Below are 27,493 nucleotides of genomic sequence, written 5' to 3'. Positions count from 1 at the left end.
GCCAATTCATTCCAATCTATCAAATGCCTACACAATTACCAATACCAAAGTCCGCAAAGTCCAAATCGGATCTTCTGTTTTGACGATCATTCTTCTTCAGATGATTTCATGCAAAACATCGGCAGACTTTCCGATATTACATAAATTGGGACTCAAGCTACGATTAAATTGAGCAAGATGGCAAGCAAATTCGTCATCGAATAGCTTGAACAGTGCGTACGTATGCTTTTTGGTATGAACTACCCAGTGCCAGACACGTTTCGCTACAGGATCCTTGGCGGAAGGGCAGTTGCAGAAGTTGTTTCAGTGAGGAGGTAGTGGAGTACGTCTCGCCTACAACTTCAGCGGGCTTAAGAATTCGACCGAACACCAAAAGTGTATTCCACAATCGTTTCAACTAATTTGTCGAATAAGATATGATTGGCGGCCAACGTTAAAGAATGGTACGAAGTACGTATAGTACTATCTGCGAGACAAACAACTAGGAACTAGTTACCAACTACCAAAAAGAGGATCATCCGACTGCTATGACTATTGCGGGTTGGAGACCCCATCGCCAGTAGGTGTCAAACAGCAGCGATCCCAAACCATCGAGTTTCGTTTCTCGCAAGAGTTGACACAAAAGTCCACACAAAGTCCACACATGTAGACACGCGTCCGTTGGTTGAGAGACAAATCCCTGTCCTAACTATTCCGTTTGTCTCATCATTCTTCAACGAGTTATAGCAGATTCTATCAACATACCTCGGTACTCATTCGAATAATTGAGAGTTAGAATGGACTCCGAATTTTTGCGCGCTTGTCGTTCTTCAATATTTGGTTATTTATAGATCCTCTGTATTTCGTACGCTGTTAACCACTGAAAAGGAAGGGCTATGCCACCAACAAGCGTCAATCGGAACCAATCAGATTTAGGCATAGATTGAAGATCCCAACGCACGTTTCGCTTACCGCGACCCGCCGTCAGCGCAAGTCTAGCTCAGCCCAGCCCTACCAAAGCTATCCCCTGTTGCCCAGAATATAATCCTTGCGAGGCCTGATCGTAGCGACGTTTTGGGTGATGGCAGCCTTAAATACGTGTAGGACCAACAGATTTATAGGTATGTATTTTAACACGAACAATAGGACTCAAGCCCCGGCGGCTGCAGAAAAGAGGCGTAAGAGACTGGCTCATATATATAAGCTACCATCTATGACTGTTTATTTTCTGGGGAACTAGTCGACTCTAACCTTGGTAGTAATTCTTGACTAAACCCATACTCTACTACTTCATACTTTGTTTATATTCAAAATATCACATTTGATCATCGTTTTACCATAAGTTGACGTCAAACAAATTACGATATCCACTCACAACTCATCTCATCGTCTCCCATTCACTCAAAACCCAAATCCCTATCTTCGAAGTTTCTCCATTAGAAGACATCAAAATGGCAGCAGTCGGTAGCGACTTTAAGAATCAACTGATTATCGGTCTTGCAGTCGGATGTGTTATTACAGTGGTAGTCTTAACATTGGTTTGCGTTCTCGCTCAATGTGGTCCACGTATGTGTGGGCGGATTGATAGGAAGGAGCGCTGGTTTGAGCCGACACTAGAAGAGGGCCATGTGCAAGAGAGACCGCTAGTACCAGCTATGTCTGAAAAGAAAGAATATGCATGATGAGGAGGTGGAAGATTCAAACATATTACAACAACAACCAGACCGCCAAACTACCCATCGAGGATTGTGAGTCGCCATAGCTCCCGGCAAGACAGACCGATCCCGAGACTGTCTTCACCTGAATATCCACATCTACAGGACGAAGTCATGAAGAGTTAGTTGGCAGCAGCATCATCAATCATGCACGCAGGGCTAGATTAAAAGCATATCCCCAATACGTGGGTATCGAATTCGATACCAAGCCGAACCCTACCACTCACACAATAACGAGTGAAAACTCGTTCCAATCGACGTATGCCACTTTGAAGTTGGTGTAGAGGCTCTAGAGATAGAGCATCACGGCGATAGAGGATTACTCCGGAGTAAACCTGTTTGGAAGTCTAGGTTAAAGAAAGATGCCATTACATAAGGATTGGCAATATTTGTTAGCCGGATAAGGAAGTATCTGGGAAAACAACATGTCAGAACATGAATGATTATCAAGACGGCTCATGAACCATAAATAATCCATGTGGCTAACGCTACACTAGGTATTAGATCGATAGATATACAGTCTAGACTATTGACAGCTGGCGACAGCATATAGATTAAGGAATGCATCAACTTTAAAACTTGGGTCTAATCCTACCAAAACTATACGAAGTATCGTATAAGGCCTATTTAGGTAGGTCTACCTATGTGCAAGGAATTAGACATCCGTCGAGAATTCTATTGGCTCTTCTATTAATATAACGATTAGCGATCCAGCCTAGTCAGCACTGCTGAGTTAGGCGTGAATCGTGATGCTCCGCCCCACTAATTCCACAGTGCTTCATCGGTATCCAGTGTCTGACGATAACTTCGTTGAAGATTGCAATTAATATTGTTTCGCTAATACTTGTATACACACAGTCATGGGGGTGACGGTCAAGAATTATCTAAATTCTCGGTGTTCAGTCTGTACAACTCTGATTGTGCCACCGGGATTCTGCAGTACAGCCGCCCTTCGACAGGCCTCCGATAGGCACTGCGCAACATGTACCCTTCTTTACACTGCACTGTCGGAGAAACTCGACCTCAATGACCCAACGATAGAGCGCGTGGATTCAATTGGTGGCTACGGTTTCTTTAACCTTGCAGTAGGCCCAGCTAAACCCAGATTCACGACGGGATCTCTATGGGATCATGTGTCTGTAACACTGGCCTTAGACGGAGGTATGCTTAAACATACATATCTTACCTAAGGAAGTGTGTTAATAGGTTCACATAGAAGGATATTGTCCTCCATCATTAGAGTGGCTTCCTATTCTAAAGAAATCGCCGATGTTGCGGACGAAGGATAGGGACATCCAATTAATCCAAGACCGCATCGAGGATTGTCGAAACAATCACCCAAACTGTCCCAAATCTAACCCCTCTTGCCTTGGAAACTTACCAACCCGGGTTATCGATGTTGGGCTTGATGGAAAGAAACCTTTCTTGCACCTCTCCCAAAAGGGGGAGAAGGCCCGCTACTTAGCTCTAAGTCACCGATGGGGCGACCCGAAATCCTCGCACAAGAGGCTTCTGACGTTGAAGGAGAATGTATCTACTCACTGTAAGGGCATACCCCTTGAAGAATTTCCAAAAACCTTCCGCGAAGCCATCGAAGTAGCTCGAGGTTTGGGAATCCAGTACATCTGGATAGACTCCATCTGCATAATCCAAAACGATGAAAAGGACTGGGAGACTGAAGCGAGCCGTATGGCCGACGTATATTCCAACGCATTCGCTACCATCTTCGCGGACCGGGCGACACACAGCGACGAAGGCCTCTTCCAGAATGAAAAAGACAGGAAAACCATACGATCACTTCGATTTCTCGACTTCAAAACCGAAGAATCCGAAATCCCAGCCAGGGTAATAGTCCAGACGCAAATAGACCCCAACACCGCAAACTTCGCAACCGAAGTCCACGAGCTCTTCTGCCAAGCCGACCAAACCCCAAGCCAACTCTCCGGGCGCGGGTGGATCCTCCAAGAGGAATGCCTTTCGCGACGGCGCATCCACTTCACCGAGACAGAGCTGAAGTGGAAGTGTCCCACCCTCGCCAACTGCGACTGCGGTCTTCCAACACCGCCCGACATGGGCGATCCGACAGCGAACTTCTCCATCCTAGTCAAGCCCGAGAAGGCGAAGAAGATGCCGTGGAAGACGCCGGCGTGGCTATGGCAGCAACTAGTGGAGCATTACACAACTAGGAGCCTGAGTTTCGAGAGCGATAGGATGATTGCCCTGGCTGGGTTGGCTAGTAAGGTGCCGGCGCCGCGGCAGGATTACCTCGGGGGGATATGGCGTAAGCAATTGAATACCGGCATTCTCTGGGAAGCGAGGGGTCCGTGTCGTAGGACGGCGGAGTACGTCGCGCCGTCGTGGTCGTGGGCCTCGGTGTCGGGGAAGATACGGTTCGTGCCGCTTTCGAGGGAGACGCGGTTTATCTGGGAAGTTATAGAGGCGAAGTGTCTCTTCAATGGTTCTGATGGCGATTTTGGAAAGGTTGCTTCGGCGCACCTTAAGGTTAGGAGTAAGGTTGTCCAGGTCAATGTGGAGGAGAGGCAGCAGAATATGAGGAAGGAGATAGCGCAGAATCTGTGGGATGAGGGCGATGCGACTTGGAAAATTAGGGGTGATAGGGTGAATTATCTTACAGTTATGCCGGTGCAACTGCCCCCAGGATACCCTCCCCCTTTACCTACGGTATTGGAGTTAGACGTTCAAAGTGACTGGGATGTCTTGACTTCAGGTGCTCAACTTGAATCTCGGCTCCTATGTGTCGCTTTGGTAGACACATTCTGGGAAGGCTATCCCGCGGAACGTGCGTTATGTCTTCTCCTTAGACGCTCTCCAACGGAGACTACTTCTTGGGAAAGGGTGTGTTTTGTGTTCCTTAAGGGCACGTGGAAGTCGTGGGAGCCTTACATCCTTGATGAGGAGCTTACTATCCTCTAAGAGTTGACAGAGCTTATCCGTGAATGTGGTTAGCATTTCAATTAATAAGCGTACGAATTGATCCTATGTTACTTGGATACCTTGTAACCTTTTTTTAATATATTTATTCTGTATACATGCCCAATAGATTAGTTAATCATGGTTACACTTTTACCGGATTATTTTATCAGAGTTATGTAAGATATTACGTAAATTTTCGTGGCTGAATAAGCATGTGTGTTGACTCTGAGGGGTATCACGTGCAGCAATACAGTTTGACTAATCCACTTTAAACATTCAGCTTAGGTAGCGTCGCACTAAATCGAAAATAGGGGTAAGATACGTGCCTAGCTACAACACTTAGAATGGTACGAAATCAATACTTCAAGATTGATTTTTATTACCTACTTGATACCTATGTATCTACTAGGTACTTAACCCAGCCCCTTTCCAGAGATCTTTGTGTATTAGTCAGCAACCGATAGTTTGAATGTGGACGTTCGTTGACAGCGCTTATCATCAAGTGATTTGGCGTTACTTCATGAACCGACTCCTAGGACTATTCTCACTTTACATAGGTACCTAGGTAGTTACTGAATTAAATGATGAAGGCCTATTACAGATCGGCTTCGAGCCCCTGAACCAACATAATAAGCGGGCTCGGCTTGAGGTAAAGGCACAGAGCCTTCGTAAGAGTCTTATGAATCTTCAAAGACTTGCTTGTGTTGTTAGTGTTCATCTTAGTGAAAGTTGTGTCCGGGAAGTCATACCTTTGGATTTTCAATATCGAGTCTCCAGAGGAATGGGAGGCGTTTCGTTTACCTATTTACTACCTTGTTAAGCATGTTCAGGGGATGAGGAGTTCAATTAGTCAGCATACTCCGAGCCCCATAGAGCAGTTTAGATTCACGACGCATTACAAGTTTCACTGATCAAGATGATAAAGAGTTGAATCACGTATGTGATTAGTATTCCGAAGCTAAGCGAGTGTGATCAAGGCCATGACAAATTTCAAATCGGAATAGAAGCAAATCCAAGCACTCAATCCTTCAACCATCGTTTTCCTCAAACCAATTCCCCAGTTACTTCAGTTCTCCGCGAAGCTCACACCATGTAGCGATAGGCATTTAGAGGGAGACGCAGTTGAGGAGGCTGATATCGACGACAGATCCCTATAATAACACAAGATCGTTAGCTGTCAGAAACCATCATAGTTGATGTGATTTCACTTACGGTGACACTGGAGTCACAGCAGTAGGCAGTTCCACCGCAGGAGTTGCCCAAGATGTTAAGAGTGCAGCCAAGAAGGTTGAGGCCAGAGCAGCAGTATTCGTTCGGCTGCGAGTTGCTGCATGAGCCAGTTCCACCAGTGCGAGCTGCGACCTCAGCGGGGGCGGCAACGGCAACAGCGGCCAGAGTGAAGAGAGTGGTGATAGTGCTGAACTGCATTTTGAATGTTGTGAGAGGGTTGGACTCGTTTGTAGAGAGAGACTGAAGTGCTTGTAGAGAGCTGAAGATTGTTGCGAAGACTGAAGACTGAGGATTGTTGATCTGCGATGCTGTTTCTAACTCTGGACTTTGAGGAGGTTCGAAGGCCTTTATATATCTGTTACGAGGACTACTCGTTGTACAAGGCTACCTATAAACCCGCAGTCTTGCGCTTTCGGACATGATGCTGCATGCTTCCTAGTTTCCTTAGCCAAGATGGCGTTCCGTGTCGGATGTGATCTCGCACTGATCTGTCCGATCGAAATGAAAGCTAATTCGAAATGTCCCGCGAAGGCGTCTCGATCGCCACCACAATCTCTTTGACAGGGCCATTTCATTTCACCGTGTGACCCTGGTCATATGTTTAGTCATGGAGAAAATTCAGGTTTCGATGATCGATGCAAGCCACTGCAGTACAAATTACTTTAACTAGGTCTGAACCAAGCAACCAATCACCGCTGGTAAGTGCTGACAAGCATCTCGCATCCAATAAGCAGGACCGTGCCCCCAGTACATCCTTCAGCTCTCCCCGTGTAACCACATTCTAGACTCAAGCTCAAGCCACATGGTCGAGAGACATGCATTTCATATTCGACAAAAGTCCCCGGGAGTGCCGGTAGCCTAACTCCACATTATAGGCTGCATAAATGACCTATCGTGGGCGGGAATACCCGTTTTTGACCCAGAGACTCGGTCGTGATCGAGGCAGAAAAGTGCAGTGATCTGTCCCTTACACAAGGCGGCCGTTGTGGTGAACAAAGTTACTAGAGATAGCAAAGAGATTCTGCAGCTAATTACCGATGAGACATGCTTAATAACGGTCGGACGACATATTACTATAGCAGCTGCAGTTTATAAGCGCAAAATTTAAATGGTTGACCTGCAAGAAATAGGGACGACTCGCACAGCGTCACTAGGCAGTTAACCACCGTGTGGTTGCACCGTATATGAATACAACGTCATAGCCGCTCTTGGGAACCTGTCTCCAACGCAAGTTATAGGAGCGGCGCAACCAGCCTTACACTCTAGCTTTCATGATTGGCGACAAGGTCGCGGTCACTAAACGAACCCATGTAAGCCTCATGGAGTAAATCAACTAATCATTCCCCATGACTTCTAAGCTTCGATGAGTTCTTAGTCTCTCACTCTTCCAAAACGCGGAACACATTGTCAAGTTTAGATAACTAAATCTAGCTAGATCAACAGCTCCATGGCGGTGTAGGAGAATCCTTGTCTAAATCGCATCTCGAGCCGCGGACACGATCCTAAAGCTGATCAAAATACCGGATAAAGATGACAGCTCAACACGGGATATCAGAGTCTATACTCTTGAAGGTTTAGGGGCGGTAAGGAACCCTGCTATAACAACACATGATATTGTTTTGAGATCGAGTCTAACCAATAGTAGTCTATAACCTTTCATTGAGATCTGGGACGGCTATCCGGGGCTGTCATAAAGATCTAGATATTATATGACATGGGCTTTAACTCAGCTGGCAAATCAAAATGCCGGATGAGACATTACATGCCGAGACGGCACCTCTGCGACTATACTCGCCGCGTAATCCACCATACATTACCATGATACTATTCCCAAGTAAGCATGTTCGATGCGAAGGCCAGCTGATAGTAAGCAGCCAATATCCAAGATAGAGGGCTCAAAACCATTCAACCACGCCCAGTAGCCGGTTTATCGGCCGAAACGAACAATTAGCTCCTCACTACCGCCAGCCTTGAAATCCTTTCGAGAACGCAATAACTCCGATTCGAGGATGGACTTGGACGTGGACATGGACATGGCAAGAACCGTTGCCGATTACCTACTTACATAGTTCAGTTAGTTTAGAGGGAAGAGGTTTCAGATCATACGATTAAGGCGACTTTTAATTGCCGCGCGAGCTAGCGGCACCCTAAACTCACCAAGAAAAGCTTCACATTTCTACACGCCACATAGTCAGAATGTCTCTTGATGCTAGTTAATCTTGATTGTGTTACGAGTTACGATGTAGCGGCAATTGGAAATTCAGACTTGGCGAACAGTGTTGGTGTTGTGGAACCAAGTTGAAATATCAGGTTTTTGTTGGAGATAGGGGTAAGGTTACCCCCTATTAGGAGACCATCTCCTTCGCACATGGCCCATACAGCCGGAGCCGACGATGCGGCTCGATAGAATCGGTTCAAGGATCTAGGTTTCTATTACGAATTTGGAAATTATACTCGAAAAGAAAAGTTGAGAGCCAAAAGTCGACCTGCAGAAACGTGCATGACCGCGGAGTACTATTAATCGGGTCCTTACCTGGATGCACTCCTCGTGAGTAGGTGCCTAAGGCAGGGTTGGCATTCATACTTGTATATTGACAGGCATTATCAGCTCGCCGAGTAGTTGATTGCTGTAGGTTCCCGACCCCTCAATATTTCTAGCAGGCCACGATAATCTAGACTATTAGTCAAATGTCACAACACGAGGGCTTGGACCTGCATGTTATTGGAAGATGTTATGATATGCATCTGACCGGCGAACGAGAAACGCCTAGATGAAAGGGTGCTTTAAACTTGCATGACCGGTAGGACGTAATAAGCTGTGTTGGGTTTCTGGGGGTTTCTGCGTACCAAAAGCAAGCTACGATACGGACGCCACGTTTACGTTTGAAGAACCCCCGGGAAATGGCTTATGTAGGACAGGTCTAGGCCATCGACTTTCTCCGAAAAGTAAATTGACTGCTGCAATTTATAATTCAAAATTTCAAAATCCTGCAAAGGTCATTCTGGGTTGTGGATTTTGGCGTTAATCAGGACCATGTTAGCATATGCGACTGCTAGGTCGGTAGTCGAGATGTTGCCATTTTTCGTCGAAATTACAACATTTCTCTTTAACAAAAACTGTCTCTGGTAGCGAGTTTCACCGGTTCCCAAAAAGAAATATTGCCATGCAATTTCTGCATCTTCTGGAATTCGATGAGAATGCTTACATTTACATACAACCAATGGGAATAGATCCATACGATGCGATCGCTTCACCGCGACAAGCAACTAAGGGCAATTGACTTGCGCAGCTTCCCGCATCATGGGATGGCAGTCAGCAATCGACTTGTCAATTTCCAGAACTTGGAACTAAGTCATCATTAGATTCAGCCCCATTTTATCTCCATGGAATGCGAGCAATGCGAAGCATCTCACTTCCTATTGCATACTCTGCATATGCTAACCTTCTCGTTTTAGCATTAGGGCGAGTAAGAGATATAGTGATAGACCATTTGCCGCGGAAAAACAGGATGAAATGCTGAATACCTACCTACCAGCCTACCTATGAATGAGCGTTCCATTCTTTCCCCAGGTTGCGAATGTCTAGTCGGTTGCCGTCCCGTCCTGCCCGCCCAATCATATTCTTATTCCTAATCCCTCATTCAACTAGCGTCTCGAAGGGCTGCCGGAACCTCTAAGAAGCTGAATCGCCTCAGACAACTTAATATCTGGACGGAAAGATGGCTTTCCGGCGGCCATTTTTCTCCGGCGGGCTGACTATGCGTGTTGTTTCCAAAGTGAGATTGGGGAGGCGGGGTTGGTAATGAATCCATGGCGTCCTAGAAGGTGGAAAAATATCGTGGGTTCTGCTTCATCCCTCCATCGAGCCCGCACTCGATTTCCCAGGAAACTATCTCTTCAATCCGTTATATTTCACATTAAGTATCCACCATCAGAGCTCAGCAGCCATTGAGTAGGCCTGTCTGTTTTATTTGGTGACAACGTTCGGGGTGAAATAGCAGAACTTACCTCTCTTCCATCATTTGAATCATTACATAAAAGGTTTTCTTCTATGTGTATGCTTTGTATGTCGATCGTAATTGTCAGTCTTCGAAAATTGACCCAAGACATCTTGTCCACGTAGTCGCTTTTACTCCGACCGCATAGTATCGACCAAGCGACCAGACTCCTATAACATTCTCCATATCCTCTTTAGCTAGAAGCTCGGATATCATCTGTAATTCCATACAGTCAGATATTTCGGCCGAGAATAGGTTTCAGTACAGCCGGACGGAAGGATCCGACCATGAATCGATGGTGGTCAACAAAGTGGTTTTGACGTAAGCCCAATATTGCCCCCCGCTCCTCTCCCATCGCATCAAGTCATCATACTGCGGTATAGCTGAAGGGGTGTGTTTGCTTATCATCGATTTCCGATTGATAAAGTAGTGCTGAGGGGTGAGGTATTTGAAGCTGCAAGGCATCGGACCTAGACTGCGTTTAGGGATTCTTTTCGCAACCTTGGAAACATAGAATCCCTCGAGGTGTAAATTAAACAGCCTAGCCTATATTTATTTATCAATTAGTTCCCTCTATATTCATAGATGTGAATGTATTTCACTCCATGAACTTAATCACTCAATCCATCCCGACCACCATTAGCAAACACATAGTAGCTACGAAAGTTCGTAAGTGGGGCGATGAAGATGATCTTGTTGTATATTGTATAGGGCAATATATGAGTATCTAGGAATGATGAACGATAATAATTGATTACTAAACATGGGAAAAGGTATCGGAAGGATAAAAGGCCTTCTGTACGAGTCGAGAAGAGTGTGTGATATTCGGTAGTTGTGAAGTTAGCGATTGAAACTTTGGCATTTCGAAGTTAGGATAAAGTTATGGCTCTTAGCTGACATAAGGAACTATCAGCTGGGCAGCAGCTGCCAGCGCCAAGAGACGTCATTGCTTGCTGCCCCACCAACAGCACATCCAATTATCACCCAAGCCAGCAGACAAGAACATCCCGCTTTACGATTGCCATTCTAGTATCTAGTTGCCTACGACGACAAGAGCGTATATCCCTACCGACGCGTAACACTCTAACCAGAACCATAAATTCTTGAAACGAATACATCTCTCATCAGTATCCTATTAATCATCCGCGCGCCCGCCTTTCCTATCCGTAACAACCAAACCAAACCCAAACCCAAACCACATCTCCTGCACCCCCACCATGAACCGCCTCTTCGGCAGCGCGCCCAAGGCGCCCAAACCCACGCTCAACACCGCAATCACGAACCTCGACGGGCGAATATCCTCCTTCGACGTAAAAATCGCCAGTCTCAACGCCGAGCTCGGGACCTACCAATCCAAAATGTCAAAAATGCGCGACGGGCCGGGCAAAAACGCGTTGAAATCCAAAGCGCTAAAAGTGCTGCAGCGCCGCAAGCAATACGAGTCGCAGCGGGACCAGCTGCAGTCGCAAGTGTGGAACATGGAGCAAGCGCAGACGATGCAGGACAACCTAGCGGGCGTGATGACGACGGTGGACGCGATGAAGACGACGCAGAAGGAGCTGAAGAAGCAGTACGGCAAGGTGGATTTGGACAAGATCGAGCGCATGCAGGATGAGATGGCGGATCTGATGGACGTCGGTAACGAGATCAACGAGACTTTGAGTCGTGGCTACGAGGTACCCGAAGATGTGGACGAGGCCGAGCTCGATGCCGAGCTGGAGCTGCTAGGCGCCGAGATGGAGATGGAGGGGGGTATGGAGGCTGGTGGTGTGCCTGATTTCATGAGAGACGAGGTCCCTGATTTCATCGACGAGCCGCCGGAGGCAAATTCCAAGGTGCAGGAGGCAGCGCGGTGATGATACGAGGAGTACGTACGAAGTAACTACTTAAGTAAAATGCAAATATTATTCTAAGGAAAGGAGTTGCGGGAGTTGGTGACACAGGTTTAGCAGGGTCTGGATATTGGATCATCATCATTTATTATACTCTATTTTAGTTACCGTAGTTCCAACATGCTATTTCACAGTTGCCACGACCGGCTTTAGCACATTCGCGTCGTATATGTCCGCGGTCGTCGGTACAAACTCTTGACAAAGTACGTTTAATAGAAGTGACGTAACACAAGAAAGTCCCTATTCCACTGTCCCAAAAAAGACGGCCGCCTCTTCGAGCTCTGGATCTCCATTACAGAAGTCCCAACCCACAATGGTACTTGTCTGACTACAGCAAATAATCCGTCGCGCGTCGAATTGTAATTTAAAGATCCGTGCTGGGCTTGTATCAGCTTGGGCGATATGAGGATGCTGCTGCTGCTGCCCCTGAGCCTGGGCTTGCGGCTGAGGTGCTGCAACCTGTGGCTGCGACTGTGCTTGTTGGTTGTGCTGTTGGACATGTGGAGTAGTTATGTTGGCGATCGTAGGAGGCGGGCCACCGCCGCTACCAGCAATACCATGACCCGCCGAGACAGTAGCAGAACTAGCGACAGCAGTAGTCAACTGTCTCGGCGATGTAGGCTGGTCAGCCTGTCGGGTCGAGGGATGACCTGGCTGCGATGTCGACGCCTCACCAGCGCCGGATGTTGCTGATAGCGCGCGTTGTATAGATTCTCTCGCACGGTTCTGCGCAATCTGCGCTCGGACCAGAGCCGTATTCACAACTTGCCTTAGCTGTGAGCGCACAAGTGCGTTTGTTTCACGTTCGATGGCTGCCTGGATGTGGTGTTGGTACGTCAACATCGTCGGGTAAGCTGCCAATGCCTGTTCAAGAGCTGCCGGGCCTTGTGGCACACAATTATCGATCATCTGGGTGTAGGACGAAGTAGTTTGAGGAGTGATGGTGGCGATGATAGGATGCTCGATGTGGGTGTAGTTTGGGTGTGTCTGTGGAAGTGCTGACGGCGCGCCTGCAGGAGGTGTCGGTAGATTACGATTTGACGTTGATGGCGCAGTCGCTCTCGAGGATGAACTAGAACATTGTCTGAGAGCAGCAGCAGCGCCTTCTTCCTGTCGAAGTGTGTGTGCATTCCTCCACACCCCCTCCCGATCTCGTCGCCAGATTATGATGCTCTGGTCATAAGAACCGGAGACTATTCGCCCGTATGGGCCACCACCGCCGCCAGGAGGCAGCTTAGCTCCATACGCCGTGATATCCTCAGGCCGACGGCTTCCCGCGTTGTGGGGCCGTCGTCTCAACGACTGCATGTCTTGGAGATCACCAGCGTTTAAGGCCTTAAAGTACGCTTGATCAACAGCTCTCGCATCTAGCCGATCTTGCTCTACACTATAAGGGAGATCACCAAACCCAGCCTGTACCGTTCGAACTAGGTTGGTATGTCCCCGAAGGCTTGCAACTTCAAGACCCGTTTCCCGGTCAAAGACCTTGACTTCATTATCGCTACTCCCACTTACTATGCGTCTCCCATCGTACTGAACGCAGGCAATACCCTTATTATGCCCGAGGAACGTTCGCTGGCATATCTGATTGGGCCAATCCCAAACTTTGATATGCCTGTCACCACTTGCTGAGACGATTTCGCGGTCGCAGATCTGGACAGCGTTTACGGCAGCGCCATGCCCTTCAAGGCAAGCAATCATGGTATACGGCTGTTTAATGGCGGCTTGGTTTAATGGGGAATCATCGAACCCGTAATTCCTCAAGTTTATAGGCACGGGACTAACGCCCTGGGAACTGCCATAGCCTAAGTCGCCGGGTCTTAATGGAACACGGTTGAAAATCTTGATAGTCTTGTCCTTAGAACATGTGACGAGGATTCGCTTATCAAATTTGACATTTAGAACAGATTCCCTGTGAGCCTTTCGAAGTCGCTGTATGATTTCACCTGTCGAAAATTTCCATAGGATAACATCTGAGTCGCTGCTTCCAGAGACAATGAGATCCTCATCAGGATCCGAGTCGAATTGTAAGCAGAGGACTGAGCCTTGGTGGCCGCCGAGAGGCCGTCGTATGAGGCGGCGTGTGCGTAGATTCCAAATCCGTAGCGTGCGATCTCGACTACCACTAACAAGATAGTCGGAATTGTACTGGAGGCTGTAAATGCATTCGTTATGCCCCTCGTCTAAGTGATCCGGGTGAGGCAATTGGAAGTTGGCGAATCGGCCACGATCCCAATTACGCTCCAATCTTCGCCTCATCGTATACATGTATTTCCAGTTTATCTTGTACCGACGGTCTCTAGTATCATAAATCCAAAGCGTCGACTTAGGTAGGCTAGGCAACCCGGCAGGCACCTCAAAGAACGGGCGTGAAAGTTCTAGGGACTCAACAGTCGCTTTTCCTTTACCTTTAGTCACCTGCGAAGTAGGTTGTCCTCCGAAATCCGGCATAGGGCTAGGCGATTTCATCATTAGATTACCCATATGTTGGGTGACACTAGTATTACTTTGGAAAGATGAACCGCTCTCTCCCGGCCGACGAACAGAGAATGCGCTCTGTACATATATATTAGACACGTTTGTTTTTCCAATACGCGTACCCCCCTGCTTATGAGAGTAGGAAGTACTCACATTAAACACATTTGTTGCGGGTTCCTGTCCTACAGACGCATCGGCATCTACCATCTCGTAATCTTCGTCGTCTTGGGGCGTCGAGTCGGAAATGGCTCGTTTTTTATTGACGTGACCGTCTTCGAACGATTGAGCTTTCTGGGAGGATATTTGAGAGGAAAGGTTTTCATTCATGCGTTGCTCGGCGGCGATAATCTCGGATGGTATAGCCTTCCACCCCTCGAGGTAAAACAATCGTTCCCATAACTTGCGATCTATGGCCAGGTCATACCAACCCCGACAGGACATAGCGACGTAGATTAGGGACACGGGGTCCAAATAGCCCAAGATCTTGAGACATATCTCGGGAGGTAGTCGTTCGACGAAATTGATATAGAGGCGGGGGTTTAACTCGTTCATGACGATATCTGCAATGACGGTAGTTGGTAGTTCGTTCAAGATGAGCATAGCCAGACCTGCGGGTTTTAAGTGGTCACATCAGCGAAAGAAAGTAAACAGTGTGGCATGACGGAAGGGAAATTAAAATAAAGGTGACGACGGTGACTTGAATCCAATTATGGATACGGAGAAGTATCCGGTTTGGAACCGAAATGGGTTAACTTACGAGACTTCTGGTGCACCGACAGTGTGGGTAATTGAGCCGACAACCATGCCGGTATATCGGCAGGTGATCGCTTTGCCGTCAGTGATCCATTGTTGACAAGGCTGGCCGGATCGGAGGGATTTAGGGGATGCTCGGAATAACCCTCATCGGGTTCTTGGGCAGGAGAGAAAGGATCCATCGGATTATTATAAGTAGACTCGGCTCGTGCCTTGTGATTAGTGATGGATGTTTCGTTGATTGTTGGGTATGGGATCTTTGCGAGTTCGAACAATTCGTCTTATTCGATGTGGGTTAGGTTAATGAGGTGCAGGGGGAGTCGACACCTAGGCAGGCTGGCAGGCTGGCAAGCCGGTAACAGGCGATGGAGCATGAACTTAGTACTTAGTAAGACAGCGGACAGCGCGCTGCGCCAGACTTGGCCGAATATTGGTTGTGATGGCTGTCGCGATGTATCAAAATATGAGTCGCAGATAAGGCGACCAAACGAATGGTAGGGTATTGCCCCCCGACCAAAATTGCCATGCGATTTCAAATACCATGCGGCAACAGGCAACGAAAAACAATTAGTAATATTTGACGTTATTAGACATGAACAAAAGAATTATCTTAGGTGATTCGTGATCGTAACAATCGTAAATCTGAGGAAGATTTGGTCAGAGACCCGGGCAACCTTGAACTGGGGCGGTAGAGAATAAGATCAAGGTTGCACCAGAACAGTTGATGTGACTACCCACGGCCTGAGCGGGAAGTTATGGATGACTCCATTGGTGTTTGACAGGGCAGGCTCCACTGATTAAGTTCTAGAGTCTGGGGCACCACCTAGCAGCTGCCCAGTGCCACGCAAGCCAGGATCAGAGGATTAGTGAGGGGTCACTCCTTCCAGTTCCTTCATGTAGGGACCTAGCCTGGAGGCAGGTACGTCGAAGACATCATGTAAAAACGCAAACCATTCCATACCTAGGTAATTACATACGAACAATACTAGGTATTTTATTTTTATACGTAAAACCTAAAATGAATAATATGGTTTATATTCCTAAATATTCTATTGTGAAATACTGAAGTAATTACCTAGGTACATATGTAGATAACCTCGAGTCAAGCATAGCAATTACCTACCTAAGAAGATCTGTGGATGACACCTCTGACAATTCTTATACATAGTACTAGGTGGGAAGGCATATATTTAGCACTAATATTTCCATCCTGTGGCCATAAACTCGAATGTGGACGATACATCTGCCTACAGGCTGAATAGAGCCAACGCCAGCAGTTGTACATATCCACATCCCTCGGCCGAATGTCGATCGTTCCATCGTATGTTTACAGAAATTTTGCTAGGTATGGATACCACTAAGTATCAAAGAGATGGGGAGAATAAGACATGTTTAGAGCGAAAACGAATCATGACATGGATGAGATGGATATGCCAGTTCGGTATATAGGCGCACCAGTGCACCAACTACTAGGTACGGTATATATAGCAGGTTGATAAATGATATATCTAACGACTAGAGATCTAAAACGGCAGCTCGGTTTATCCCGATAGGCTAACCTTTATATACTATAACCTCCCTCATTGGGGTCAGATAATTAGTACTAACCCTCACAATACCTTCCCTTATGCAAGTTTCCTCATACGTGCTATAGAAAGGTGATCATATAATATGAAGCTTAGGACCGAGTTCATTCAGCTAAGAAACCATTATCAGTACAGCCTCGGTAGACTATTTTAACAATAGTACATAGTTACTACCTAACCATGTTATTAATAGGTAGTTAGAGATAACGTTATAAGAGCCTTTAAAGAATGCAAGATAGAAACTAGTTCAGCATGTGATGTTGAATAAGTCGAGAGAAGCATGCATAGAAGCATCGCAGAACTTCGATATCCGACCAGTTTAGGAGTCGTCCCATATTTTATGTCCTTAATCCTTACGCTACCTTATCTCTTCGCGGCTATCATGCATGGAGAATTCCATCACACCCTGATCACTCCATATGCCTTGCAGGATTCGAGCTCCCCGCCTGGTGAATCGTGATGTGCTCATCAGGATCCCTACCCCCTTTTTAATGCTGACGAAGGGACATATTCATTTTCGAAATTTGACGCGATTTTCTTACAAGAGCATTTGCACTTTTTTGAATATCGACAGCTAGTATCTTCTAAATATGTATACTTATCTAGTGCTTTTATAAAATCTCTACATTGAGTTGGAAATGGACCGACCTGTTATGTGGAGTGCCCGTATGGCTGACTGCATTGTGTAAGGAGGAGCCAAGAAAAAGTGAATGCTGAAGCGAGTTAGAGACAATACAAATACTACCCGCACCACTATTCCCGTGTCGCATTTACGCAAGTTGATGTAATTATGGTATATTTTAAGGATTGCTTGCAGTGAGGCTTCGTACATACCTGGGGATGTCCAGCCCACCGGTTCGTCATCGTTTTTTTTGTTTCCTTTACTTACTGAGCTTGCAGTCTAGCATCGTAAGCCAAAGTCGATCCTTTTGTATGTAGGATATACGTATCAGATACAGGTTGGATACTAGTAAGCATACTTCTTCGAGGTGGCCCTGGAGGTTCCCTATAACGTTAGTGGGGGACGCATAGCATAACCACTAATACATCCACCGTCGTTTGTCAACGATATCGACCCTAGGAGCCTAGGCAAAGCACGGGAAAGGCTTGTCGATCGTGGTAGGTTTTCTTGCTCAGTGCAACGGGATTTAACCCCTTCAGGAATAGCAACGGGGGTTCGCTAATTTGAAACAATCAAAGTCTATCACGATTAATGCCCAATTGCGGGAGCTTGTTCAAGTCCCCCTTCGGTGACATAAAAGTCCCTATGGTTTGGTATAGAGGTAGACATCGTTGCTTTACCGCACCTCAAGTACCTAAGTAGGTTAGGTGTAGGTTAGGTGCCCAAAATGCCTCCGTACAGCATAGGTACCTCTTAATGCCGTATGTGGATACTTCTTTAGGCGCCTAGGTACGATTCAATAATCTCCAGGCACAAGCTGGGATTGCAGCACTGGCGGTGTATTCGATTTTGTCGATACTGAGTCTCTAATAGTACCCAGTAGGCATGTGCATAGTGTGTGTTCTTTGCAAGATGAGATTTGCACGATAAATACCTAGTACCTAAGAAAAATATACTGTATTATTCATCAAAATATGGCGTTACTTTAACCTTAATACCCATAAAATATGGAAAGAATGAAAACTTAAATGAGCATTGGCAATTTGCTCAATTTAATAAGTGTTAAAGAAGGCACTTTCCACTTTCCATGAAGAATAGAAGGTAAGAAGGGGGGGTAAAAACTGCCGGGTATGTAACATTAACTAACCCACTTGGGACAACTTGGTCATTGAATCATTCCTGATCGTCAACTCCTTACAACCTACATAGTACAGCCTACAACCTACAACCTACACCACCCAGCAACCCAGCACCCAGCACCCAGCACACCCAAACCCAAACCTAACAAAACCAATCCGCATTCCGTCGCAATCCACTACCCACCTATCCACCACAATTCACACCATTCACACAATCCAATCCCCAGTCTACCTAATCTGTCCTTCGCAATCCACACACCGTCGATAAATCGAGAAGGCCACAACACACAAGAGATGAACCACGAAACTAGCCAACCCGACTATTTCAATCTTACATAGCCTTATGTAGGTACAGCACCTTACAGGACCTGCAACCGCCCACCTGACCTGCACCAAAATCCGCCATCCGCAATCCGCAGTCCGCAACCCACAATCGGATCGGCAGAAGAGAAAGAGGCGCCAGCCCACCCGACTCTTCCAGAGTTGAACGTTGGTTACCTATAACCGCCCGAGTTTGCGAATTGCGACCCTCTCGACTTTCGATGTTTCAAGTCACCATACTATTATAGTAACCTATTCACAATTCGAAACACTATACCGACTCTTAGAAATATTCCACATTCGACTGCTTATTCATCCCTCATCCTCCTGCGCTGAGAGAAAAGGGAAAAAAGGAAGGCGCAGAATATTTGGAACAGTTCGCGTGACGGACGCTGATTCACGGAGAAGGCAACAAGAACAGACAGACATTAGGGGAAAAAAGTAAAAGGCAAAAGAGGAGTCATTTCATCCGTCTTCACCTTCGCATTATACGATCGTAGATTTCCGAGCACGATAATTCCCATTGATTCGCCTTATGATTTGGCATAGAACGACAGTATAGAATTCAAGGATTACTCTCGACCTCACTAATATTTCTTGCGGCGATCTCACCAACCCAATTCTTACACACCCCGCCGCGCCCACTTTGTCCGATAAATTTGGTACTCCCAATCAAGTCCTCCGACACTTACTAGCCATTAAAGCACGGCCCAGCTCAGCGGATCTCGCATGGGCTGAAGAGCATGGCATATGCTCCGGCTCTTTTACGGACGAACACGGCCCCCGTATTCCCAGCCGACAACAAGTACGGTCCTCTCTCTATGAGTAGCCTTCGCACAAGCCAGTTGTCCGGTTCGACAGCCCTTAACTCGTCGAATTCCTCGCTTACATCCATGTCGAATTCTACTCCGGGGAGCAATGGCAATGTTGTGCCTACTACAAACATTATCAACCAGAAAGCGGATGCTTCCCGCTCACTATACCAGATCTGTATCACATTGAGACAGCGACTAGCACGAGTCCCTAATTTCGAGACTCACCTCGAATCTCTCTCTGCACCCGGCGATGAGGATGGCCCGGTCGAGTCACTATGGAACCTGTTGCGGACAGGTCTGCCACTGCTCACCGTATACAATTGCCTGCAACCCGAGGTCCCCTTAGAAATCGACCCATCTGTCAGCGAGAATAAACGATCTAAGTTAGCTATCTTCAAGTTTGTTGAGGTATGCATGAAACGACTCGAGATCCCACCCTCTCAGTCTTTCGTCATCAGTGATCTTATGGGTAACGATACTACTGGCTTTGTTAAGGTATGTTTCACCCGAGGTATTCGACTCTTGTACACGCGATCGGACTCGGCGATTGTATGTTACGAGCTGGCAAACTAATCTTTCTTTCAAACAGGTTATCCAAGTCGTGAATCGCGTCTTAGACCTCGCCGAGCAACGTGGGTTTCTCCTACAGCCATATCCGGAAGATATCAACCCTGTCATTCCCGGATCTCGGATGACGTATCGCGATCACATTATCCAAGAACTAGTTGACACAGAGCGGAAATATGTGCAAGATCTTGAGAACTTACACGATTTGAAGAGAACGTTAGAGCAGAAGGGTGTGATTCCTGGTGACATCATCCATCAAATATTCCTGAACATAAACTCCATCCTGGATTTTCAGAGACGATTCCTGATTCGCGTCGAAACTACCAATTCAATGCCGCAAGAATCGCAACGATGGGGCGCGCCATTTCTCACATACGAGGACGCCTTCGATATCTACCAGCCGTTCATTGCAAATCAACGTAAAGCCGGCCAGATCGCCAACCAGGTCTTTGACAAAATTCAACTAGCCGAACATCCTGTTTCGTTCGATTTCAACACATTGGATAGTTTCCTGCTGAAACCGATGCAGCGATTGGTGAAATATCCTTTATTATTGAAGGTTTGAAGACACATTCCTATTACTTGACTCGATGGCACTAACATATACTAGTCCTTGCTGAAAAAGTGCGAAGACGACACCATTAAGGCGGATTTAACCGGCGGTATCGACGCGGCAGAACGAGTCCTCACAAAGGCGAATCAGGCAGTTGATCGCGACCTCTTAGACGAAGCTTTGGAGGACTTGATACGTAGGGTCGATGACTGGAAGAATCATAGAGTGGAATCTTTTGGAAGACTGCTATTGCACGGTGTATACACAGTTGTCACTGGCCGTAGCGATCAGGAGAAGGACGTAAGTTTCGTCAAGGTCAAATCTGCTACCAAGGAGTATGCTGATACCGTTCAGTACGAGATTTATTTATTCGAATGTATTCTCCTCTGCTGCAAGGAGCTGCAGCCGAACAAAAACAAGGAAAAGAAAGACAAGAACAAGACCGCTCCAAAGATTCCTAACAAAAACAACAAATTGCAGCTAAAGGGTCGGATATTTATGACGAACGTGACCGAGGTCTTGTCATTCGCAAAACCAGGTAAGCTATACAGAGCTTCAACTGGAAAATTCGACCTAACCTTTCTAGGCTCCTACACTGTGCAGATATGGTGGAAAGGGGACCCCGGCGTGGAGAACTTTATCATCAAGTTCTCTAACGAAGAGACGATGAAAAAGTGGGAGACAGGCTTAGTCGCGCAGAGAAAGGAAAATGCACCTGCTTCAGCCACGAGCCCTGACCAGACGACGCCAGCCTTTACCTGGATGCAAGGCCAGAACAACCTCGAGAATCCCTACGCACAACAAGAAGAAGAGGAGGAAGAGGAAGAGGAAGCGCCTATATCACAGGTATCGCCGCCCGGTATGGGCTTTGTATCAACTGGCGGAGTCATGCCCAATCGCAATGCATCGAGTACAAGTCTAAGGGCACGCTCTGCAACTGCTGAGAGTGCCCAGTCGTTGGCAAGCATCGCCAGGGCGCCGCCACCACGTTTCCCTCTCCCAGCGCCTCCAGGACCGCTAAGTCTTCAGACACAAGGTGGCGCGCCGTCCCCCAGCACTCGTCTTGGTGAGTCGTATTTCTCACCCACGGCGGAATCGCCTGCATCATCGCGGACGAGTACGCAGAGTACCATGTTTGCGCCTAATGGACAATTCCCATTTCCAAGAACTGGAACTCCCCAGGCTGGTTGGGAAGATAATAACCGGTACACTGCACCCGCTATGCCACGAGCTCCTTCGAGGGACGGCCCGTCTCCGATGAGCGGGAGAAACCCTAGAGGACCTTCGTTACCTGTAATGGCCTCGGGTTCTCAGACACTAACCCAGCAGCAACGTAGTCGGTCGTATAGCACACCTGACATCAACGGGCAGCCAAATGGCCGTAGAACTAACAATAGTACCCCTGTCCCTGCTGTACCTGGAATCCCACCTCATCTTCATCCGGCACATGATGCAAATATCCCGCGATCCCAAACCGGCTCCCCCAGGCAGGAAGTGCCAGTACGTACTAGCACCCAAAGTCCAGGTGTCCAACGCGACGTAAGGTTGACTCAGCAATCTGGTCAGTTCGGAGGGACCATGTCGCAGTTTCCTACTCAACCTGTCTACCCCCGACAGACTACTCCTGCGCCGGCAACAACTGCACCTCAGCCACTGAATCTCAACAACCAACAACCTGTATCGCCAGCTCTCGGCACAGCTACACAGGGCAACCCGCTTTCGAGTCCGGATTTGCCGATTCCTGCACAACTGAAGGTCAAGGTCAACTGCGACGATGGAACATATTTCACCCTTGTCGCTGCGTTTAATACCTCGTATCAATCACTCAGGGACCGCATTGATTCCAAGCTCGGACGATTCACTAATAGTTCAATTGCTAAGGGCAATCTGAAATTGCGGTATCGTGACGAGGATGGTGATTCCGTAACAATCGAGAGCGATGACGATATCCAAATTGCATTCTCGGAGTGGCGCGAGGGCGTGCAGGATATATACTCTGGCGGCGTTGGAGAAATAGAACTTTTCTGCGTCGGAGATACCAGTTGAGTATGCAACGAAGAGCCTGAGTGAAGGTGTTTGAAAAGACGTTTCGAACAAAATATCCTCACGGATAAGACTCGACGTTTTTTCAAGAACTCCGAGACATAATACTAATCTGGACTTTATCAATAATGATACGCTACACGCCAGCAGCAAATACGCCGCAGCTTGATACCATTTCCTTCCCTTTCAGACCTACTAGACGACGTTCATTTCATGATTTTACGATTCTTGCACATACTTTTGATACCAGATCTTTCTTTGATCATAGATGGAACTGGCTTTGGGTTCCTGCCAGGTTTAAAGGAGCCCGACATTCTTTTACAAGTTCAGGTGCTACACCAGGAGATTCCCGATCGTTATGGATAAGCCTTCATCATCAGGCCTATTTTGAAGCACCATGGGCAAGCATCATTGTTTCTACCCAAATACTATATTTTACAACGCGTTCAACTATCACTTCACTTTCATACTTTGTGGCACGAACGATTATCAAGGCTCGAGATTTTCGGCAGGATTTGGCAGCACAACTGCTGGCCTCTAGGGAGCTATAGGAGATTAATAAGAGATTTCGTACTTTGACCCCTTGCACGGATCGGCGCTAGTTAAGATAGGATGGCGGTTCTGCTGTTTCGCGCATCTGACTTCGCAAGCATGAAAGAGCAAGAGGATTGTTTTCAGCATTGGCGGGGAGTACAGCTAGGGCTTCATACTGTCGGTGTAATGTGAGTCAGACTTGACGGGGCTAATAAGCCGTGACTTTTTTTTTTCCAAGTCATCGACGAATGTACTGGTGAATCCTACTCAGAGTGTTAAGGAGAGGTTGAGAGTTCTGAGAGGTGGCTGCCGTATATAGGCAGGCTACAATGAAGATGTCGTAAACTGTCTCGCGTCTATCTTGTACTTGTTACATTTAGCTCTACCAATTCGCCTATATAGCTAAGTAGTACACCTAATAAAGGTTCTTGTTATTCAAATATGGCGTTGAATGAGCCGGATAGGAATGAGCTTATCTCCGTTAAGGGCGGAAATGCACTTCCGTATTTTGCCTATTTCGTCTACTTGGCTCTATACTATTCGTCCCCTCATTGCCTTCTCCCCATTCCCAGTTTATGAGACTATGTATGCAGCGTCGCATCTAGTGAAAACAGAGTTGAACCGTATAAATGAGCCAGTGGCACACGAAACTTGGTATACCTGTCAGCCTGTTCTGATGATCATTCACCGTTCAAGATTTCTTATCCTCGATCTACACTCTTATGTAACTACCTACGTAGCTCTTCTTGTGCCGTTACCTCACGCTTAATTCGTTTTCGTCCATAAACATTGTTGAAAACTTCCCACTACTTAATATCATGTTCCCATCGCTAACTAGCCGTATCTTCTTGCTCGTGGCGGCGGCGATCCCAACGACGGTGGCAAAGCCCGAGCAGATCCGCGCCGTGACATCTCCTATTTTTCACTACTATCTACAAGCCTACCCCCAGGATCGTATGTCCCCATCCTTTTCGTCTCACCTTCGCATCACAACGCTCTTCACCATTCTATTCACCGGGCTCATCTTTCTACTACGCATATCAAGAACAGAGCAGAAGCGCTAGGTAATACTAATATCCCATAACAGCAATAATCCCCGTGATGGGTCCGGAATCCAGCAGCGAGTACTTCAACATCGGCTCCACGATTCAGAGCACCAATACATCAGCATACCTGAACATCGGGGACGACTCGACGTCCTACAAGACGCTGACATTTGCGGACGCGGGCTCGACAGACGCTTGGGCGCTCGAGGGCGACACGATCATCACTTCGACGGGGAGCAGCTTTGGGCGTCAGCTCAACTTCTTGGTGTGTCAGCTGAGCGGGAGCTATTGGCAGGTTTACTTGCAGATGGGGAGTGAGACGCCGAGCGGGAAGACTTGTAGTAACTACCAGAGTCTGCATTTACCCTGCTTGTGTTGAGGGGGTGGAGTGGTTAAGGGGTAGAGGGGGTTGATGGAGTTGTAATGACATTATGTCATTATAGCTGATACCCTTTATTACTTTACAGAGTTATATGCCGTTAGTCATTGGCATCTTAGAGCATGAACATCTAAATACCACTATGCCAATTCATAGTTAATTCGTTTGTGTATTCGTAATCTCCTAACGGCATTAGTCCAATGTACAACTTTTAGTACATGGTGGTTGAAAACCACCTCTAGGATTTCAGCCTAGACCTGGCTTCCTCGCAGGTCAACCCAGAACGCCGGTTCATGCTTTTACTGTTGAAAGGAGATATGTCTTCCTGCCGTAATAGCTTGTTCCATTATCGTACAGGACAGCAACTATTCCTGTTCACTGCTTCGGCCTTGATGCGCCAGAATCCAGTAATAGGTAGTAATCTTCTTATACCACGACGGAGGAATAGCTCTTCCCGTCCTATATCAGATCTTCTTATTTGAGGCTTATTATCTCTTCTTCTTCTCCACAGATGTGAGCCTATTCTTAAATCGGGAAAGGTGGTAGTTGATCTCGCTAGATTTCGGTTTCGGGGGCGGAGGTGCGTCCATGCAATTTCGCAAAGCTTGCTCAATGCTTGCACACCCTGCCGCGTTGTGTCCTGTGGACGCCCAGCAAGCTATTCAAGTCGGAAAGTCAGTTGAGGCACAATATTATGCGACGACATTGCTCCATTGCAGGGAATATAATATAGGATGGGATATATCTAGTATGAGGCTGATGGCGCATACCTAAGACGGAGGACATGAGAGCCACACATGGTCTCTCCCGCTGACCATTAGGGTTGTGAACTCGCAGCGACTTCAGTGGAGGGAGACGAATTGGTTTCTGAGACATGTTGGAAGGGTCGAGCTGGGTATCCAAATCGTAGATTGATATGCCATCAACCGTCAATCGTTAATCGTCAATCGAAAATCGCGTGGGTCGACATAAAGCTTTTCCGATTTTTGATTTTCGAACTATTCCTAAAGTAACTAAACCTAAAAAAAACTCAAGAAGTTGGATCTAGCTAGAAAAAGGTTGGTCACGTGCTGAGATCGGCTCATAAAATAGGGTCAAGCGCCGTTGCGGTCGTTTACGGAGCCTAACCCAAATTGGGACTAGTTTTCTTCAGAAGCTTGTCCTCGCTAGTCAGCTAGCCCGTTCTGCCCGTTGTAACCAGCGTAAGGCTTATTTTTTATTTCCACCTCAATTTCAACGCGCTCCAACCCACACCACCCTTTCATCAGATCGCATGGAATCTGATAATCTTATATGGTCCACTCCCACGAGTCCCACGCCCACACCACTGGAGATGAGATGGGGGTATTTGGGAAGGGATGAGAACCTTAGCCCGCATATGCATGGCATACCCGTCCTCAGTCCTGTTATTCGCAACTCATGATTGGTATACGACGTCGTACACGTAATCCTCCTATGTAGCCTTTCTAGATGGCACGAATCATAAACCGGGCTGTTACCTTGTCGAGACTTGCTACATAGTACAGTCTATACTACATCTTGGTTACTCCGAATTCTGGCCGCAATATCGGCATCTCCTGTTTGCTTCGTCCAACGCCGTTGGTGTCCGGTTTTACAGAAGTGGTAACGAGCTGTCAGATCTGGCAGGACTGGGCGACTTAATCGGTCCCGTTATCCCCTCTCCTGTTCGTCCCACTTTTAATCCTTGTCAAGTTACTTCTCTCTTTTGTACCTTTTGTACCCACCTAAACGCGCCGCGGCTATATTAAGTGGATCCAATTATGACTAATCAAGTAAATATGATACCGCGTCAACGCGTAATTGTTGTTTCTCTCCTTCTTTCTCCTCCCATATTATTATTATTTCTATTGCAATCGCGTTTTTGAAGCTATTCAACGATTTCATCGATATATCTAAGCTATTTAGGTCAGTACAGCAGTCTCCAGTATAGAAGTCCCTAACAATCACCGTTGTATCCATTTTTGGACTTGCATTACGCGTTGTAATCACGTATCTTCTTCCCGCCATAGCTCATTCAATTCTAGGTCTTGAACCTTGGCGATAAGCTTGTTCGAAAGCTCTTTGAAAGCGCTATCTATCTGTATAATTACAGTATTTAAGATCTTGTTTTAATGTCTCTGGTTTAGCTTGAATGTTAGGTAAACATCGAAAGCGTGTCAGTCACGTGATACCCTTTTTTCATACATATACCTACGCGCGTTTTCGATGATTCATAGCTTGCTTGATATTAGGTATTATTTAATCAAATGCAATTCATTCGAATCAGCTGTGAAAGCGCTTTCAATTGATATATATGTTGTATTGATGCGATGTGTTCGCGTTGGTTGAATATTACGTTGAATATCGTGTTGAATTTCTTCAAGTTCAATTGCGTACATATGTATGTAGTATCAGCGGTACATTGATTTGTATTGAGATTTGTATGTAATAAGATGTACTTCTTATGCCTGGCCTATGACTGGCGTGGCAAGCGCTTCATTAAGTAAGCTACTTTGCTTTGATTGGTTCGATTGCCACGGAGCTGCGGTAAAGCCACCAATTAAAGCCTTAGAGATAAGTGGGTTTATGTACCGGTACTTTGAGCAAAGTCCACTATATGGTCCGTGCCCTGCATGAACAGGAGAAGGGATAACGCTACCCGACTTAATCCTGAGGTCGCACTACACTAACACACAACTACCACACAATTACCACACAACCTTCGGCCGTTTTGATGATCTCGAAGAAATCAGATGACCTAGTGCCAACTTCCTTCGCTCTTTCACGAGATCGTGAAAGTAAGCTCGGTCCAGATGCTAAATTCAGCTCAAGCAGGTTGTCGTCAGTCGGATGATCCATTGGATTTCCACAGCGAGTTTACGCCATAGTCCACGTCGGCAGTGCTAGAC

At 46.8% G+C, this 27,493-nt stretch overlaps 8 protein-coding genes across 8 annotated transcripts; 5 read left to right on the top strand and 3 right to left on the bottom strand.

The window, feature by feature from the left end:
- The first annotated feature begins 860 nt into the window (after positions 1-860).
- Positions 861-2,346, top strand: GGS22DRAFT_163647 (uncharacterized protein). Its single transcript, XM_047961400.1, has one exon. The coding sequence runs from the start codon at positions 1,431-1,433 to the stop codon at positions 1,659-1,661; it is 231 nt and encodes a 76-aa protein (XP_047819244.1). The 5' UTR covers positions 861-1,430; the 3' UTR covers positions 1,662-2,346.
- Positions 2,347-2,554: 208 nt separating this feature from the next.
- On the top strand, positions 2,555-4,628 carry GGS22DRAFT_179907 (HET-domain-containing protein; the record flags this gene model as incomplete). Its single annotated transcript, XM_047963719.1, has 2 exons — positions 2,555-2,855; positions 2,911-4,628. The coding sequence occupies 2 exons, from the start codon at positions 2,555-2,557 to the stop codon at positions 4,626-4,628; spliced, it is 2,019 nt and encodes a 672-aa protein (XP_047819243.1).
- A 927-nt stretch (positions 4,629-5,555) lies between these two features.
- On the bottom strand, positions 5,556-6,173 carry GGS22DRAFT_163644 (uncharacterized protein). The gene is made up of 2 exons (XM_047961399.1): positions 5,841-6,173; positions 5,556-5,779 (listed from the first exon to the last, which is right to left on the bottom strand). The coding sequence occupies exons 1-2, from the start codon at positions 6,054-6,056 to the stop codon at positions 5,735-5,737; spliced, it is 261 nt and encodes an 86-aa protein (XP_047819242.1). The 5' UTR covers positions 6,057-6,173; the 3' UTR covers positions 5,556-5,734.
- A 4,406-nt stretch (positions 6,174-10,579) lies between these two features.
- Positions 10,580-11,850, top strand: GGS22DRAFT_143326 (uncharacterized protein). Its single transcript, XM_047958794.1, has one exon. The coding sequence runs from the start codon at positions 11,074-11,076 to the stop codon at positions 11,710-11,712; it is 639 nt and encodes a 212-aa protein (XP_047819241.1). The 5' UTR covers positions 10,580-11,073; the 3' UTR covers positions 11,713-11,850.
- Positions 11,816-15,679, bottom strand: GGS22DRAFT_163638 (WD40 repeat-like protein). Its single transcript, XM_047961398.1, has 3 exons — positions 14,984-15,679; positions 14,380-14,834; positions 11,816-14,304 (listed from the first exon to the last, which is right to left on the bottom strand). Exons 1-3 carry the CDS (start codon positions 15,159-15,161, stop codon positions 11,989-11,991), a joined length of 2,949 nt encoding a protein of 982 aa, XP_047819240.1. The 5' UTR covers positions 15,162-15,679; the 3' UTR covers positions 11,816-11,988.
- Positions 15,680-19,390: 3,711 nt separating this feature from the next.
- Positions 19,391-22,628, top strand: GGS22DRAFT_179904 (uncharacterized protein; the record flags this gene model as incomplete). The annotated part of the gene is made up of 4 exons (XM_047963718.1): positions 19,391-19,957; positions 20,052-20,588; positions 20,640-21,120; positions 21,169-22,628. 4 exons carry the CDS (start codon positions 19,391-19,393, stop codon positions 22,626-22,628), a joined length of 3,045 nt encoding a protein of 1,014 aa, XP_047819239.1.
- Positions 22,629-23,736: 1,108 nt separating this feature from the next.
- GGS22DRAFT_143296 (uncharacterized protein) lies at positions 23,737-24,733 on the top strand. The gene is made up of 2 exons (XM_047958793.1): positions 23,737-24,113; positions 24,247-24,733. The coding sequence occupies exons 1-2, from the start codon at positions 23,978-23,980 to the stop codon at positions 24,582-24,584; spliced, it is 474 nt and encodes a 157-aa protein (XP_047819238.1). The 5' UTR covers positions 23,737-23,977; the 3' UTR covers positions 24,585-24,733.
- A 1-nt stretch (position 24,734) lies between these two features.
- On the bottom strand, positions 24,735-25,804 carry GGS22DRAFT_143292 (mitochondrial ribosomal protein 10). The gene is made up of 2 exons (XM_047958792.1): positions 25,355-25,804; positions 24,735-25,242 (listed from the first exon to the last, which is right to left on the bottom strand). The coding sequence occupies exons 1-2, from the start codon at positions 25,458-25,460 to the stop codon at positions 25,073-25,075; spliced, it is 276 nt and encodes a 91-aa protein (XP_047819237.1). The 5' UTR covers positions 25,461-25,804; the 3' UTR covers positions 24,735-25,072.
- Between the last annotated feature and the right edge of the window lie 1,689 nt (positions 25,805-27,493).

The sequence above is a fragment of the Annulohypoxylon maeteangense genome (assembly GCF_022496945.1).
Source record: "Annulohypoxylon maeteangense strain CBS 123835 unplaced genomic scaffold GGS22scaffold_8, whole genome shotgun sequence".
NCBI classification, from domain to species: Eukaryota; Fungi; Ascomycota; class Sordariomycetes; order Xylariales; family Hypoxylaceae; genus Annulohypoxylon; species Annulohypoxylon maeteangense.
The sequence above is the reverse complement of the archived record's forward strand: the minus strand, read 5'-3'. Positions and strand labels throughout refer to the sequence as shown.